At 46.6% G+C, this 18,749-nt stretch overlaps 1 protein-coding gene across 2 annotated transcripts; it reads left to right on the plus strand.

Moving 5' to 3' along the window:
• The first annotated feature begins 10 nt into the window (after window positions 1-10).
• On the plus strand, window positions 11-17,160 carry srp14 (signal recognition particle 14). 2 transcript variants are annotated; one of them, XM_078406231.1, is made up of 5 exons: window positions 11-84; window positions 3,528-3,600; window positions 8,857-8,969; window positions 11,480-11,512; window positions 16,056-17,154. In XM_078406231.1, exons 1-5 carry the CDS (start codon window positions 61-63, stop codon window positions 16,143-16,145), a joined length of 333 nt encoding a protein of 110 aa, XP_078262357.1. In that variant the 5' UTR covers window positions 11-60; the 3' UTR covers window positions 16,146-17,154. The 2 variants fall into 2 exon arrangements, with proteins under 2 accessions (XP_078262357.1, XP_078262358.1); XM_078406232.1 differs by lacking the exon at window positions 11,480-11,512 and having other exon boundaries at window positions 16,056-17,160.
• Window positions 17,161-18,749: the final 1,589 nt, after the last annotated feature.

Here is an 18,749-nt window from a genome sequence, read left to right on the forward strand (position 1 = left end):
CGTGGACCCGGGGAGGAGGAGCAGGAGCAGGAGCGGCGGCGGCGGGAGGTGCTGGTCATCATGGTGTTGTTGGAGAGCGACTCGGTGAGGGGCCGCAGGGCCGCACCCCCCCCCTCCCCCAGTCACCCCGCGGGCCGGGCAGCGGCTGCCTGTGATGTGAGGGGGGGGAAGGGGCAAGGGGTTACAGGGTGGGATGGGGGAGGGTAGGAGTGAGGTTGGTCTGGTGCAGGGAGCACAACACAGCACAGCACAGGGCCCTGGATAACTGGATGTTACAGCACTGTGGCCCTGGGTAACTGGGTGGGTGTTGTACTGGGGCCCTGGGTGAGATTACACTGGGGCCCTGGATAACTGGATGTTACAGCACTGTGGCCCTGGGTAACTGGGTGGGTGTTGTACTGGGGCCCTGGGTGAGATTACACTGGGGCCCTGGATAACTGGATGTTACAGCACTGTGGCCCTGGTTACTCTGGGGCCCTGGATAACTGGATGTTACAGCACTGTGGCCCTGGTTACACTGGGGCCCTGGATAACTGGATGTTACACTGGCGTTGGATATCTAGGTGTTACACTGGGGCCCTGGATAACTGGGTGAGGTTGCTCTGGATATCTAGTTGTTACACTGGGGGCTGGGTAAGGTTGCACTGGGGCCCTGGGTAGTTGGGTGTTGCACTGGGGCCCTGGATAACTGGGTGAGGTTGCACTGGGGCCCTGGATAACTGGGTGAGGTTGCTCTGGATATCTAGTTGTTACACTGGGGGCTGGGTAAGGTTGCACTGGGGCCCTGGGTAGTTGGGTGTTGCACTGGGGCCCTGGATAACTGGGTGAGGTTGCACTGGGGCCCTGGATAACTGGGTGAGGTTGCTCTGGATATCTAGTTGTTACACTGGGGGCTGGGTAAGGTTGCACTGGGGCCCTGGGTGTTGCACTGGGGCCCTGGATAACTGGGTGAGGTTGCACTGGGGCCCTGGATAACTGGGTGAGGTTGCACTGGCTCTGGATATCTAGTTGTTACACTGGGGGCTGGGTAAGATTGCACTGGGACCCTGGGTAGTTGGGTGTTGCACTGGGGCCCTGGATAACTGGGTGAGGTTGCACTGGGGCCCTGGATAACTGGGTGTTGCACTGGGTCCCTGAATAACTGGGTGAGGTTGCACTGGGGCTCTGGATAAGTGGGTGGGTGTTACACTGGGGCCCTGGATAACTGGGTGTTACACTGGGGCCCTGGATATCTAGTTGTTACACTGGGGGGCTGGGTAGCTGGGTAAGGTTGCACTGGGGCCCTGGATAACTGGGTGTTAAACTGGGGGCCTGGGTAACTGTGTTACACTGGGGGCCTGGGTAGCTGGGTGAGGTTACACTGTGGCCCTGGATAACTGGGCGAGGTTACACTGTGGCTCTGGGTAGCTGGGTGAGGTTACACGGTTGCCCTGGATAACTGGGTGAGGTTACACTGGGGCCCTGGATAACTGGGTGAGGTTATACTGGGGTCCTGAATAACTGGGTGAGGTTACACAGTGGCCCTGGGTGAGGTTGCACAGGGGCCCAAGATAACTGGGTGAAGTTACACAGGGTTGTGGATAACTGGGCCTTGGTGAAATTACACTGGGGCTGTTAGTAACTGGGCCTTGGTGAGGTTACAGAGGGGGTCATGGGGAACTGTGCCCAGTGTGAGGTTAAACAGGGCTGTGGGAGAGGTTAGACATGGGTCTTGGGAACGGCATGTGGTGAGGTGATATAGGGACCATGGGGAACTAGGCCTTGGTGAGAGATGGGTCTCAAACCGAAACGTCACCCATTCCTTCTCTCCAGAGATGCTGCCTGTCCCGCTGAGTTACTCCAGCTTTTTGTGTCTAGGGCCTTTGTGAGGTTACACAGGGGCTGTGGGGATTATGGGGCAGTAAGGTTACACAGGGGCCATGGATAACTGAACTCCGGATGATGTTACAGAGGGCTGTGGGGAATCGGGTGAAGTTACGCAGAGGCCCTGAATAACAGGTTACACTGGGGCAGGTGGTACTTGGCCCCAGGGAAGATTGCATTTGGGCCTGAGGTAACTGGGCCCAGAAGAGGTTATGCTATGCCAGGTGGGAACTGGTCCTAAGGGGAGGTTATACAGGAGTGGGGTTAATTGTTCTTGGGTAAGTGAACATTAATGTACTGTACATTAATGTACTGTTACACAGGGGAATCTGGGGGTAATTCTAGCTTGGAGACAGCAGCTGACCAGGCCTAGAATTGGCACATTTGGGTAAGGAACATTGGACTCTGGGAATAGCTGGGCCTGGGGAGGATTGGGCTGGCCGTAGTAAAGGGGAGGCGGGATAATGATGGACTAAGCCAGAGTTATACTGTGGCAGAGGTGAAAATTGGACCAGTGCAGGGGATATACTGGGATGAGGGTTAACAGTGAGCCGCTGTAGGGTAAGCTCGGGGTAATTAATAGAGAACACATACAATGTTACACTGGGTCAGGGGTTAACACTGGACCGGTGTGGGGTTAGCAGTGGACTGGCATGGGCTTATGATGCGATTTGGGAAGGGTGGGGGTGTTAACAGTGTACATCATGGGATTACACTGGTCAATGAATATTTCTAAGGCAGAGATTGATTCTTCATTAGTAAAGGTGTTATGAGAATGGGATTGAGAGGGGAAGATAGATCGGCATGATAGAATGATGTAGTAGACGATGGGCCGAATGGCCCAATTCTGCTCCTAGAACTGATGAACTTATGACAGGGAGAACAATTGAAGGGCTTGGGCGTTTGCTGCAGAGCATTGCGACTGGAGTGCTTGAGTTGGTAGTGTAATGGAAGAATAAATTATGTAGTTATATTTTCTTATGATGCAGGAGGCTATTAGGCCTATTGACTCTATGCTGGCTGACAGAGAAGCCTTGTTCATTTGCCCACTTATTGCCCTGTATCCTACACACTTATAGCCATCATTTCTCCCATAGTTTCCTGCCGCCCACATACACTTGCGATTGCTGTTTTTGAGATGTGGGAGGTAACTGGTGCACCCAGTAAGACCCACACAGATACAGGGAAAGCATGCAAACGCAACATGCCTCAGAATTAAAAGAACGTACGTATAGAGAGGAGATGAGGAGGGTTGTGATTCCGTGGATTTTTTTACCACAGACTGTTATGAAGGCCAAGTCATAAGTGGCATTTAAAGTGGAGATTGGCAGGTTCTTGATCAGTAAGGATGTCAAAGCTTACGGGGAGAAGGCAGAAGAATGGGGTTGAGCGGGATGGATAGATCAGCCATGATTGAATGGCGGAGTAGACTTGATGGGCCGAATGGCCTAATTCCGCTCGTGTGACATGAAACGCAGCCAGCGCCAAAGGGTCAGAATCAACCAGAGTTGGATCTATGATAAGGCAGCAGCATCTGCTGTTCTACCATTTCTCCCAAAATGCAATGCAGTGGTTTCTCTGTGGAACTTGCACCTTTCCAGCCCAATGTTCGCCACTATAATCTGCTTCTGCTGTGTGTTGACGGATATTTGTTCCCACTGCAGTTTCTGACGGAGCTAACCCGGCTTTTCCAGAAATGTCGATCCTCGGGAAGCATTTACCTCACCATGAAGAAATGTGAGTACCATTGCATGTGTGTCCTGCTTTACTTTAGACAAGTCGGAGTTGGCCATTTGATCCACTGACTTGCTTGTGCTTAGCATGCCTGATGTTTGCCTTCAATGTACTACTAAATGGCCTTAAATGTACTATTAGGCGAGCATTGTGAATAGCTGAAGATATTGACAAACAGCTGGAGTAACTCAGCAGGTCAGACAGCATCTCTGGAGAAAAGGAATAGGTGATGTTTTGGGTTGAGGCCCTTTTTCAGAGTGGGGGGTCAGGGAAAAGGGACCGGTGATATAGAACAAATATCTGAAAGATATGCAAAAAATTAACCATGATAAAGGAAACAGGCCATTGTTAGCTGAGGGCTAAGTAAAAACAAATTGCAGACAATGGGACTCAACAAGATGACTGAAGCTAGAACAACTTGGGTGGGAGAGAGATGGAGAGAGAGAGAGAGGGATGCAAAGGTTACTTGAAGTTAGTGAAATCAATATTCATACCTCTGGGCCACAAGCTGCCCAAGCAAAATATGAGGTGCTGTTCCTCCAATTTGTGTTTGGCCTCACTCTGACAATAGCGGTGGCCCAGGCCAGAAAGGTCAGTGTGGAAATGGGAAGGGGAATTAATGTGTTTGGCAACCGGGAGATCAGGTCTAACTGGTCTTGGCAAACTTGAAATGAGAGCACAAGTATATTTTTGATTCCAAGGAACTGTTTCTAAACCTCCCCGTTGTCACCCTATGGGCTAGGATTGCCCTTCACTAGGTCCATTCCTACCTCAGCCTCCAATCATTATTACCAGTCATTAGCTAAATGTCTGCAGTTCCTCCAGAGTTTCCCCAGGATCTATCCTTGACTACCCCTATTTATCATCTGCAGTCCACTTCTCAGCCATGTGGTTTAGTAACACAGCACGTTTCCCTGGTGGCTGGGAGTTAAATTAAGCAACAGCATCTTGAGAATTATAATGTTTGGTTCAGTGAACTGTAAACATTGTGGCTGAGGAGGAGAGCATTTAATCTATTGACTGCACACCATCTGGAAAAAAAGAACAGATGATTTGAGTTGAAAACCTTTGCCAGCCCTGGTCCCTTGGATTTCATATCATATCATATCATATATATACAGCCGGAAACAGGCCTTTTCGGCCCTCCAAGTCCGTGCCGCCCAGTGATCCCCGTACATTAACACTATCCTACACCGACTAGGGACAATTTTTACATTTACCCAGCCAATTAACCTACATACCTGTACGTCTTTGGAGTGTGGGAGGAAACCGAAGATCTCGGAGAAAACCCACGCAGGCCCCGGGTGAACGTACAAACTCCTTACAGTGCAGCACCCGTAGTCAGGATCGAACCTGAGTCTCCGGCGCTGCATTCGCTGTAAAGCAGCAACTCTACCGCTGCGCTACCGTGATTTGTGAAAAGACTTCTGGTTTATATGTGGTGATGCATTTTGGATCCATCCACTCGCCACGAGCAAGTATTTTGTCCTGAGCTGTGATGAGGACTGCTTGCAGGGAGTAGGGATTGCGAGCAAAATTTTACCAGTCCTACCACAAACATCAGCCCCAGCCATCAACTTCATCCCTCTTCCTGACAACATCTGACACTGAACTGACTCTTCAGTTTTGGTCACCCTGTTTTCGGGAGGATGATGTTAAGCTGGAAAGAGTGCAGAGAAGAATTACGAGGACGTTGCCAGGACTTGAGGGTCTGAGCTTTCGGGAGAGGTTGGGCCGACAGGGACTTGATGCATTGGAGGCTGAGGGGTGAACTTATGGAGGCGTACAAAATCATGAGGGGAATAGATAGGGCAGTCTTTTACCCAGAGTAAGGGAATCAAGAATCAGAAGATATAGATTTAAGATGAGAGGGGAAAGATTTAACAGGAACCTGGGGGGTAGCTTTGTCCACACAGGGTGGTGGGAATATGGAACGAGTTGCCTGAGGAGGTAGGAAAATAGCTGCAGATGCTGGTACAAATGGAAGGTATCACAAACTACTCCAGCATTTTGTGATGCCTGAGGAGGTAGTTGAATCAGGTACTATTTCAACATTTTTTGAAGACATTAGGACAGGTATATGGATAGGAAAGGTTTAGATAATGGCCAATCGCGGGCAGGTGGGACTAGTGTAGATGGGGAATCTTGAGCTGAAGGGCTTGTTTCTGTGCTGTGTGACTGCAATCTTGAAGAAAAAGCTGGCCCTTTTTTTTTGTTTGTTTCATACCGCTTCTCCACTCTGTGACTACTGATATCAACCTTCTGTTGTGCCTCAGCTTAGCAGCTGAAAGACCGTACACTCTTTTACTGCCTCCGTGTTGATCTGCTGGAACTTGCTCCTGGTCTCCCTTGTTCTACTCTCTATAAACTTGAGATTCAGGTATTTAGGATTAACATGGTGTAATATTTTTAGATGGAGGCTAGTGAGGTGAAAGGTAAGGACCAGGGGAACTCTGCTTGTTCCATCTGGGGGGGGGGGTGATTGAGAGCAGAACATCGGGACACAAGAGTCGCGGGCGAGGGATTCATCTGTGACAGTAGGAGGAAACAACGTTTGCTAAAGAAAGAGGGCGGCATGGTAGCGCAGCGGTAGAGTTGCTGCTTTACAGCGAATGCAGCGCCGGAGACTCAGGTTCGATCCTGACTACGGGTGCTGCACTGTAAGGAGTTTGTACGTTCTCCCCGTGACTTGCGTGGGTTTTCTCCGAGATCTTCGGTTTCCTCCCACACTCCAAAGACGTACAGGTATGTAGGTTAATTGACTGGGTAAATGTAAAAATTGTCATTAGTGGGTGTAGGATAGTGTTAATGTACGGGGATCGCTGGGCGGCACGGACTTGGAGGGCCGAAAAGGCCTGTTTCCGTCTGTATATATATGATATGATGATATGATGATATGATATGAAAGAAGACATCGCTGATGTCCAAAAATGGAAAGCCTCCACCAGGGGGCAGATGCAGCAGAAGTGGAGAAATTGAGAGTAGCAGAAGTATCTTTGCAAGAGGTAGGATGAGTGGAGGTGTCCAGATAACTGGGAGTTGACGTCAGTCGATGGTGTGTCATCTGTGATGGAGACAAGACATCAAGAAATGGGAGAGAGGTGTCAGAGACGGTCCAAGTGCATTTGAGGACAGCGTGGAAGTTAGTCAATGAAATCAGCAAGTTCTGCATGTGTGCAGGAGGCAGTCCCGATGCAGTCATTGATATAATGGAGAAAGAGTTGAGGTGTTGCTTGGAGTGTTGAGTATTTGCTTGAAAGCCAATGGAATGTTGGCCTTCATAACAAGAGGAGTTGAGTATAGGAGCAAAGAGGTCCTTCTGCAGTTGTACAGGGCCCTGGTAAGACCGCACCTGGAGTACTGTGCAGTTTTGGTCTCCAAATTTGAGGAAGATATTCTTGCTATTGAGGGCGTGCAGCGTAGGTTTACTAGGTTAATTCACGGAATGGCGGGACTGTCATATGTTGAAAGACTGGAGCGACTAGATTTGTATACACTGGAATTTAGAAGGATGAGAGGGGATCTTATTGAAACGTATAAAATTATTAAGGGGTTGGACACGTTAGAGGCAGGAAACATGTTCCCAATGTTGGGGGAGTCCAGAACCAGGGGCCACAGTTTAAGAATAAGGGGTAGGCCATTTAGAACAGAGATGAGGAAAAACTTTTTTAGTCAGAGAGTTGTGAATCTGTGGAATTCTCTGCCTCAGAGGGCAGTGGAGGCCAATTCTCTGAATGCATTCAAGAGAGAGCTAGATAGAGCTCTTAAGGATAGCGGAGTCAGGGGGTATGGGGAGAAGGCAGGAGCGGGGTACTGATTGAGAATGATCAGCCATGATCACATTGAATGGCGGTGCCGGCTCGAAGGGCCGAATGGCCTTCTCCTGCACCTATTTTCTATTGTCTATAAGGACTGTTCAATGTAACCAACACAAAGGCAGGCACTGCTGAGGCCCATGGCTGCGCCTTTAACTTGAAGAAAGTGGGAGGGGTCAAAAGAGAAGTTGCTGAGGGTGAGGAGGACAAGTTTTGCCAGGCGGAGTGCGAGTCGAGGGGGAACTGAACTGTGGTCCTGCAGCTCTTGTTTCTTCCTGCGCAATATCCTTTCGGCTATAGTTCAGAGGTTAGTCAAAGCTTTTTATTCACAAAATGCTGGAGTAACTCAGCAGGTCAGGCAGCATCTCGGGAGAGAAGGAATGGGTGACGTTTCGGGTCGAGACCCTTCTGTAGCAACTTTAAGGTATTTAACAATTTGCTGAAATGATTTAACACTGCACCATAAAAGAAGCAGTTGGGGCAGGTGAGAAAAGGAGGCATGTTATAAGCAGTGTCTTAAGGAAAGTGAATAACAGAGAGGAGGGAATTCCAGAGCTGAGGACCACGGCAGCTGAAGTCACGGCAGCACTGGTGGGGCAAATGAAATCGTAATGCCATGGTTATCAATAGTCAATAGTCGTTTATTTGTCACATACACATAAATGTGTAGTGAAATGAAACATTACCCGCAGTTGAAACACTAAGACCAATAAGAATAATCAATAAAAATGCAATAACACATACAAGCATACACTAACACCAAACAAAAGAAACATCCATCACAGTGAGTCTCCTCCAGTCCCTTCTCACTGTGATGGAAGGCCAAAATGTCTTTTCTCTTCCCTGCCGTCTTCCGAGGTCAGGCTGTTGAACTTGCCACGTCGGGGCTCCCGACATTGGAGCGCCGCGCCGGACGGTGAAAGGTCCACAGCCTATTCCAGGCCGCGCCGGACGGTGAAAGGTCCGCGGCGGGCCGACTCAAGCCCCGTGATTCGGGGCGGGCGAACACGCTGCCTCTGCCGCTGCAGGAGCTCCCGATGTCGGCCCCCACCCAGGGGTCTGTGGGCTTCTGACGTCCACGCGGCCCGCGCCGGAGCCTCCGGAGACGAGTCGCAGCCGCTCCCGCAGCATCCGCAGGCAGCCAGCGCCGCAGGTGGTGAGTCCGGGCCGTGGGCTCTGCGAACCAGAGCCCCAGGTGGTCCTAGGTGCATGGCCGGTGGTAGGCCGCAACGGGAACGGAGACACGACACAGAAACGAAGGTCGTGTCTCCGTTCGGGAGAGAGAATTTTTTATAGTTCCCGTTCCCTCCCACCCCCTCCCACCCCATTGGATGATTATCCAAAATCTGAGACTCTGGGTCTGGAGGAGGACAGAGAGAACCTAGAACCATCAGGTAAGTAAACTGGAGAGAGGAGACAAATATTAACATTTCCATTTCTGTAGATGATGGCCGGACAAAGCCAGTTCCGCGGAAAGGGAACCCTGACAATTTTGAACCTGCTGATAACAAGTGTCTTCTGCGAGCAACTGATGGGAAAAAGAAGATCAGCACTGTGGTAAGTGGCCGGATGGAGGTGGGCAACAGCCCTGAACAGACCAACAAATGAAAGCACGAGGCGATTTGACCCACAAACGTGTTCCTCATTTTTAGTCAGATCTTGGCTCCATTCCCCTGCCTTTGTTCTACATTGCCTAATACCCGAGATAACCAATCTCGCAGGCTTAGTTTAAATATTCTGCTGATACAGGTTTTGGAGAGCTTCCGAGTGTATTCTCACAGTGACCCTGTTGTGAGCAGTGTAGTGGTCGACATGATCAGGCAGGATGGCCTAAAGCAGAATGTTTATACAATTTAGAATTTGGTGTGGATGGGAATCCAGTATAAGGGGGAAGGAGGTGCCTCCATTTCTAGTGTTTTTTGTGAACTTGAAACAATAGGAGTTACCATTTTGCCATGTGTTTTAATAGTTGATACAAATCAATATATTTTTTAAACCATTGTAACATGCTGAAGAGTAAAATCTAAATAAGATTGGGAAACGAGAATCTTCAGACTGAAGGATCTCAAACCAAAACGTTGTCTGTCAGTTCCTTTCACGGATGCTGCCTAACTTGCTGAGTTCCGCCAGCACTTTGTATTTTGCTCAAGATCGAAATGACAGATTAAATTATAGTAGTGCACGCTAACTGACTGAACAGCAGAATGCTGTTGTTTCTGGCAAGTAAAATTGACCATGTCTGCTGCTGATATCTTTGTCTTGATCTGTCTGGCTCCAAGTCCATGGGTTGGAGACGCCCTGACCTGTAGGAGGTGGGGAGGAGTATCTGAACAGGCCTCAGTTGCACTTGCAAGAGAGGAGCAGGATTAGAGTTGGTGTACCATAGCAAATGAGTTTCTTCAGAGACTCGTCCTGGGTCGTGAGTGCAATCCACTTGGTATTGCGAGGCTAAGGACTGATGAAAAGACAGCTATAAAGCTGGCTGTGGCTCCTGGAAAAAGGAAGACAAAGGGGGGAGCTGTGGAAGGGTATTGAGGAAAATGCGAAGGATTCGACAATTAAGACGTATAGCCTACTTTGGAAATGGGAGCAAGTGTCTCATTTTACCTTCCAGTTCCACCTAATTGCCATCTTCTATTCATTGAAAGGATATCGGTAAAGGGAGGGAGAGTGTGTTGTGTAAGGTTGATAGAGTGAAATCCATAGGATACAGTAAATGTGGTGCAATGCTTCTTTCCCACTCCGGAAAGAACAGGCAAATTACCCTGTTTGGTGAATGTTGTGCGCTGGGAGTTAAATGAAGCAATGGGAGCTTGAGGGTCACAAACTTTGAATCAGTGAATTATAAACATTTGTGGCAGGGAAGGAGAGCATTTCAACCTATTTACTTTAGTTTAGACATACAGCACGGAAACGAGCCTTTCGCCCACCAACTCCGCGCCAACCAGAAATAGTAGGAAAGAACTAGTGTACTAGATAGCACACCAGTACTATCCTACACACGAGGAACCATTTACAATCTTTTCAGAGGCCAATCAACCTACAAAACCTGTACGTCTTTGGAGTGTGGGAGTAAACTGGAGCACCCGGGGAAAACCCACGTAGCCACAGGGAGAACGTCCAAACTCTGTACAGATAGCGCCCATAGCCAGGATCAAACCCAGTCTTAGGTGCTGCAAGGCAGTAACTCTGCCATTGTGTTGCTGTGCTGCCCAATTGTCTGCATACTATCTGGAACAAAAAGTAAATTATTTGAGGCCAATACCGATTCTAGCTCTGGGCTGTTGCACTTGTAGAAATGCTCATTATTTAAATATAATGATTTCTGTACAGCTACCCACCCCAAGCAAATAGTTATTGTCTGAGCGGTGATGCCTGGAACTGCTTGCTTAGGGGTGAGATTGCGAACAAAATGCTACCTGGACTCCAAGCGTCATCTTGCAATTAATTTATCGGGTTTAAGGAGTAGTTTAATTGAAAATGTCAACATTTGTTTAATGAAGGGTTAGTTTTCTTTTGGCTGATGACAGCACGGTGGCACAGCGGTAGTGTTGATGCCCGACAAGGCTAGAGTCCTGGGTTGGATCCTGACTGCGGGTGCTGTCTGCACAGAATTTATCCGTTTTCCTGTGACCACGTGGGTTTTCTCTGGGTGCTCCGGTTTCCTCCCACACTCCAAAGACGAGCAGGTTTGTAGGTTAATTGGCTTCTGTAAATTGCCCCTAGTGTGTAGAATGTGAAACTCTGATAACATTGAACTAGTACCCAGGTAATCGTTGGCGGGCCAAAGGGCCTGTTTCTCCGCTGCATCTCTAAACTAAACTAAACCTGTGAAAGAGGGCTATAGGGGTGGAAGATATTTGCAACCCTTCCATAAATGGCGCCTGAAGTTGGGTCATTTGTTGATTTTTAAACCAGATAAGTGATGGGTCATAATTAAATCTCACTAAATACCAGAAGGCACTTGCTGGACTCGATGACCTACCTTCTGCTCTTATCATGGTGACTGAATAAATTGGCATTAAAGAGATATTTTGTGCAATTAAATTATGTCCTTTCACTTTCAGATAAGCTCTAAGGAAGTAAACAAGTTTCAGATGGTAAGTTTGTAAGAACACTGTGATGCATAATTGCTACAATTATTTTATGCCCAATTCTGCATTGGGAATAGTCAAGATTTATTGCTGTAAATCCTAACTATGCCCAATGCAGAATCTCTCCGCAACGGTGATGGTGGTTTAATGGTTGATATCCTAGCTGTGGAAAGTTGCCGTTTTGCCAGCACGAATCTTAAAAGAGGACACGTGCAAAGTTGCCCAGGAGAGTGGATGTTGGGAAAATGAGACAAGATTAATTCATGGAACAATTTAGAATGATGCTGTTGGGTCATAGTAACTGCAGAAATTCAGTGGTAGGGATAGAGTTACTGAAGATGATCGTAACCAGTGTACTATTTTGGTTTAGTTTAGAGATACAGTGTGGAAACAGGCCCTTCGGCCCACTGAGTCCACGCTGACCAGTGATCACCCTCAACACTAGCAACATCCTACACACTAGGGACAATTTACAAATTACAGAAGCCAAATTAACCTACAAGTCTGTATGTCTTTGGATTGTGGGAGGAAACCAGAGCCCCCGAGGAAAACCCACGCGGTCACATGGGGAGAATGTACAAACTCCTTACAGACAGCACCCATAGTCAGGATCGAAGCCAGGTCTGGCGCTGTAAACCAGCAATTCTCTACGCTGCGCCACTATGCCGCCACCCTTTGATTGACCGGGTTAATTATTTTCCTCAATGTTCAGCTACCTAGCAACCTGAAAGCTACCGTGTCATGGATTTCCTCTGCCTTGTCACAGTCAGTCTATACTTGAAGGGTCTCGACCCGAAACGTCACCCATTCCCTCGCTTCAGAGATGCTGCCAGTCCCGCTGAGTTACTCCAGCATTTTGTGTCGATCTTCAGTCTATACTTCAGTTCCATGACATTGCCTTTACTGTGCACCAATTAACATGCGTAGCCATAGTTATCCGTCTTAAAAGCTCATTGTCCCCCAATTATCCATTGCCTTGGACAAAAATGAAACATCGTATGCTCTTTATGGAAGGTGTCTCCTGACATGCCCTTGATTTAATTTTGTGCCTTTTTATTCTGGATTCATGCATCAGAGAAAATGGTTTCACCTGAATATTGTTACAATATCTCAGCAATCAAAATTTGATACAGTGCTGGTTTATGCAGCTGATTCCCATTATGAACTGTTCAAGCTTTTCTGTATAATTAGTTGAATTCATAAATAGCTTTTGTCAGGCCAATACATCATTCCTTGTTGTAGTGCCCTAAACTAAACCTCAATCAATATCTGCATTAAAATGATTGCAGACTGGGCAGTCCCCTGGTTTATTTCCATCAGCCTGAATAGATTGACCTTCTGTCTAGGGTAGAAATATTTTCCTGCCTCAGGATACAATAGGCTAAAGTATTTGCTTCTGAACTGTTGAGAAGTATGTGGGTGAATAGTTCATATAGCAGCAATGGTTGGTGTTGCTGTTGGCTTGCCTGTGAATTGGTGTGCAGTACCATTGCTCGTCACCAGATGTCACTAACTGGCGGAGATGGGCACTGTTCACTCAACACTAGTTTCTTTGGCCTTGTAATTTTACTGGAAACATTTTGCCCCCCCCCCCCCCCCCCCCCGGTCATACATTAGAATACAGTAAACCCTCGCTATAGCAGACTGCACGGGGAGAGACAGTGTTCATTATTAACGATTGTCTGCCATAAGGTGGTTAATATGTACAGAACTATTGGAAAAATAGGCAAAAACAGGCACTACACAATAAACAGTAAAGGACTCCAAATTCACAAGACCATGGGACGGCACAATGGTACTGCGGTAGAGTTGCTACCTTACAGCGCCAGAGACCCTAGTTCGATCCTGGCCTTGGGTGTTCCCTGTGGCTGCATGAGTTTCCTCTGGGTGCTCCCTTGCACTGGTTTATCCTACACACTGTTGTGGGATGGAGCTGGTGTGTGCGTTCGCTGGAGAATGCCTGTGGTCGGAGTCAGGCCTGGGTCTCTGGCACTGTGGGGCGGCGTTTGGCGGTGGCCACTTGGGCTGCAGGCCTGCATGTCTTTGCGGGTGTTTGGGGAAAACCCACTCTGTCTCAATGTCTTTGCAATGTGGGAGGATAGATTGAACCGCTGCAGTAGCTGTGTGGGAGGAAAGATGGAACCATGGCAGTAGTTCTATTCTACACGCTGAATTGCCCCTAGTTTGTCGGATAGAACTAGTGTATGGGTGATCGCTGGTCAGCACAGACTTGCCATTTCCACGCTGTATCTCTAAACTAAACTAAGCTAAAAAGGTTCAAAAGCAGCATTTGCTCCATCCATCTAGTGGCTCATTCTGTGAAACAACAAACTGTCCACAACAGATTCAGGCTGCGGCAACCAAAACATGTTATAAAGAGGTCCGTTAAAACGAGGGTTTACTGTAACATAAACTCACACCTGTTGCCTGCCAGTCTTCAGTCAGTTTTAGTTTGAGAATATAAAACAGCACAATTTCTAATTAGTTAGTACCTTTAGCATATTAAAATGGCCATTATCTGGTAACAGAGTTGACACACCTCAACAGGTAGTCATTTGGACAATAAATGAAAGCTCAGTGAGCATCTTAAGGGAAAGATAGGGAAGTGCTGCTGGAGAATGCTTGGGGTTGAGGATTGGTGTCAGTGGTGGAAAAGAGGAAGTTGCAAGTAGATAAGGCAGACCACAGTTTGGAGGAACTCAAACACATCAGACAGTACAGATGCTGGAAATGTTAAGAATGGAGGGGGGTAAAAATCAGTGTTGCTTGGAGCCTGTGTGGGAAATGGAGCACAAAGTGATGAATGAATGGAGCTGGGATAGAGGCAACAAAGAGTTGGTTTGAAATCAAGATAAAGATGACAGTGGGTGGAAGCATATGGAAACTTTGGAATGCCAGAGTCTAGAGCAAGGTAAGGTGTGACCATTCTACTCATCAATGGAAAATTACCTGCTGTGAATTTTAGATGAAAAGGAAGTGGTGGAGGCAGTTAAAACATTTAAGATACTTGGACAAATACGTGGATAGGAAAGGTTTGGGGGAATATAGTGCAGGCAAGTGGGCCTATGACATTTAGGCAGCTTGGAGTTGGGCCAAAGGGCCTGTTTCTGTGCTGCATAGCTCTGTGATTGTGTTAAAATTCAGGTTAGGATCTGTTTGGTGGGCGATTCTGAGAATCCATTAATTACATGCTTATTGATGTTATGATCCATTTTAAGGCGGAGGAGTTTGAAATGTAATCGGTGTACCTAAGTAAACAGTTGGGAAAGTTGACGAGCCAGCTTAATGCAGCGCTCGGTCCTGTGGCTAAACTTGATTGCAATGTGCAATATTTAATCTCTTCTGGTGTTGGGCAAACCATTAACTGAATAATTGGGAGAAGTTTGGTTTCCCTAGATCAGTGCCACCTGTGACTCAATGGGTGCCATTCAGCTTAAGTCAGTACAATCAGTCTGAAGAAAGGTCCTGACCCAAAATGTCACCCCTCCTCTCTTCCAGCCCCCCCCCCCCATTCCCAGTCTGAAGAAGGGTCCCTACTCAAAATGTCACCCCTCCTCTCTTCCAGCTTTCTTACCCCCCGCTCCCACTCTGAAGAAAGGTCCCGACCCAAAACATCACACCTCCTTTCATACAGCTTTTTCAAGGCCTGCTGAGTTACTGCAGCACTTTGTAAAACTGCATCTGCAGTTCCAAGTTCTTACATTTCATGGATTCAAACCTTGCTGTAAGACTTGAAACTATAATTTATCACTCTGGAACAATGTGGCACTATGAGATATGCTGCCTTTCCCACCGTGTATAGGATCTCGTCATTATTGCCATCTTATTTTGGGGATCTTGCAGAGTATGAATTGGTGCTGGTGTTTACTGCACCACAATGTGACTACACATCTACAATACGACTACACATCTACAATACTTCACTGGATGTGAGGTGAGGCACTTTGGGAAGTCCTGAGGTTGTGAAAGCCATTGCATGTTCTTTCCAGATCACAACAGGGATCTGTTCCCGGAAATTATTAATAACCCAAACAGTTCGTAAGTTGGAAATGCGGCTGCCCGGCAATGTATTTAAATAAAAACATAGGCCGACCTCGCACAATGTGTAGTTAAACTAGGATTTTAACTCCATGGTTCAGATATTGCCCCGAACCGGGTCCCCACAAGGCAGAAGATGCTTGCAGCAACAAGCAAATCCACCCCGCTGCTCTCCTTGACACTCGTTCGTATTGTACGGGTTGTACACAGGTTAAATGTTTGTAACCTGGGGAGGACCAATAACACAGAGAGCAGGTCTTTCTTTCCCTGTTATTAAGGTTGTTTTCAAGTAGCGTAGGTATGTTCAATTCCAAGGAGACTTCTGAGCCCAAATCTCGCAGTTCAGTTCTGTCAGTGGTGACGGGCCTGATTCTTTGATTTATTCCTCCTTCCCACTCCCACCACCCATTGGTGTTCTATAAGAATTAAGATGAGGTGCCTTTTGTATTCAGTCAGTGTTTTCAGTTGGGCATGCTCCAAGTTTGATTCTTTCATTGTTCTGGACTTTCAGGCGTATTCAAACCTGCTGAGGGCGCACATGGATGGCTTGAAGAAGAAAGACAAGAAGAACAAGAGTAAGAAGACAAAGGCCACACAATGATGTTGAGGCAGGGGGGGGGGGGTGGGGATAGGTGGGTTGACTTTTCCTGTGCCTGACTACTTCCTGCACATCACATGCAGATGTAGAGGAATCAATGTTGGGTGATGAAAGAGTTCCAGTAGGGCATTGATTAGAAATGGACAATACCCACAGTATGGATAACTCTTCTTCCATTTGTGACACCTTTTTGCATTAATCCATGAGCATGTTTATAACCATGTCTCATCAATAGGTGGTGGGGATGGAGTATGGGAAAGGAATTGCTGAACACGTGTTGGAAAAGGTCACTATCCATAATCCTATCCCCACTTCACTTTATCTGCAGGTAACCATGCTGTGCAACAATATTCAGTTCAGTTTATTGACACTTGTACCGAGGGTACAGTGCAAAGCTTATTGTGAAGCATTGCAGGGCATGGCTAGAGTGAATTTTAATCTCTGCATTTCTTTGATCGTTATTGGTATCTTACCGCATTCAACTTAATTGCTATCAAGTGATCACTGCCAACAAAGATTTCTGTGCATTCTCCATCTTTAAAGGTGCCTGTGGTATCCAATGAATGTCAGTTTGAAATGATTTGAGTTAACATCATTTGATGTAGCTGCACCCTCTTCCTCCCTGCTCCCCATCCCATTTACTCCACTAATTGAATGTACTGATCACCTGAGGCCAGATCTTTAAGGTCATGTGTGGGTACTGCCCTGGAGGCCAATGTAGGGGCTTTCATTCCTGCTCTAGCAGAAACCAACCAGAAGGAACCAAATCTTTCGGTGAATGTGATAGGGAGAATACCATTTTGAGTTCCTTATTTGAGCTTTGGCCTCCTAGCATGGTTTGACCTTTCTAGTTGACTTATCTGGAGGTTGGTTTTCAGGTTAAAGAAATATGCACAGTATGACTTGATCAATCTTCATGCTGCAGTAAATCTTGGGTTTAGTTTGTTGAGTATTGATAATTGTAGATCTGCATCAATTACATTAAAACACTGTTTTATTCAACCAGAATATGTTGTTTTTTGTAGAGACTATGTTGATAAGCGCTTTGAGTCAGATCTTCAATCAGTAGTCAAGTAACTATTGAGTGTGGGGTCAGTTCACTGCAGGGACTTGGGCACATGTCTGACCTGAAATTGTAAAAGAATCACTTCTGGAGCTGCTTTCATCTGGATAGGACCATAAAACAAGGTCCAGCAGGATGCAGCATGTTTTTAAGATGAAAGGAATTTTCATTTTGTTCACTGATTATCCAAAATCATTTACACAACTATTAGCTTTTTTAGTGAGACTTTGCTATGTTTCCTATCTTATAGCAGTGGCTTTACTTCAAAAATACTTTAATGAGAACTCAGTGATTAATTAGGCACACAGGACCTTACATTAGTTGGAGCAGAGTTTATAGAGTAAGCAGTGACAGAACATAATGAAGCAGTAACCAAAAAAATCATGGTTCTTTCACAAGCTACTGAAAATTTGGCAGTCTGACATATTCATTCTTTCTGCAAGTGTTGAGTGAGCTGTTTCCTCCAATCTGTCGAGTAGACCTGGTTATGTCACTATAGGTACGTGGGTAGATAGCATGAATTGGGTCAAGTTAACTAGAACTGTTTCACATTTCCATCAATACATACCTCTCCTGCTGGCATTGACTGAGATTAGTTTATTTGGGTCCTAGTTGCCCACATCTTGTTAGTTGTTCCCAATTACAAATAATCTGTCTGCAAAATTTCACACTTGAGCCTTGCCCAATCCACACATGTCCTTCTAATAAGGAGTGTTGTCACTCTAATCTATTACAGTGCAATACCATTCCTGTAATAAAGTGGTTTTGTATGATTAAATCATTGTAATTAACAGTGAATCACTTATTCTACATCAGAAGGCAATGGAGCACAAGGTTTAGGACAGGTTAATATTCCCTGGCAAAACTCGATACAGGTGAATTAAAACCCTACTGGTGTACAAAATCGCTGTCATATTCCTTGCATTAAAGTTACTGCAATTAAAAACAACTATGGAAGAAATTACTATTTGTATAGCTTTGTCACGAAATGTGCTATATAACAAGTTCTTTAATAGTAGCATTTGACTAATTCTCAATGTAACTCCCTATACATGCATATTGGCATTGGATATACTATTTGTAGACAATTGTGACTTTAGAGATACAGCACAGAAACAGGCTCTTTGGCCCACTGAGTCTATGCTGACCTTTGTCCCGCCCACCTGACATCAGTCTGAAGAAGGGCCTCGACCCGAAACGTCACCCATTCCTTCTCTCCTGAGATGCTGCCTGACCTGCTGAGTTACTCCAGCATTTTGTGAAATAAATACCTTCGATTTGTACCAGCAAATGCAGTTATTTTCTTATGCTACCATGCTGATCAGCAATCGCCTGTACACTGACATCATCCTACACACTAGGAGCAATTGACCTCCAAACCTATACGTCTTTGGAGAGTGGAAGGAAATCCACGCGGCCACAGGGAGAATGTACAGACAGCACCTGTAGTCAGGATCGAATCCGTGTCTCTGGCAATGTAAAACAGCAACTCTAGTGCTGTGCCATTGTGCCGCTGAGAGCCTTGAAGTTACAAGACTGTTAAT

Source organism: Rhinoraja longicauda, chromosome 10, assembly GCF_053455715.1.
Source record: "Rhinoraja longicauda isolate Sanriku21f chromosome 10, sRhiLon1.1, whole genome shotgun sequence".
NCBI classification, from domain to species: Eukaryota; Metazoa; Chordata; class Chondrichthyes; order Rajiformes; family Arhynchobatidae; genus Rhinoraja; species Rhinoraja longicauda.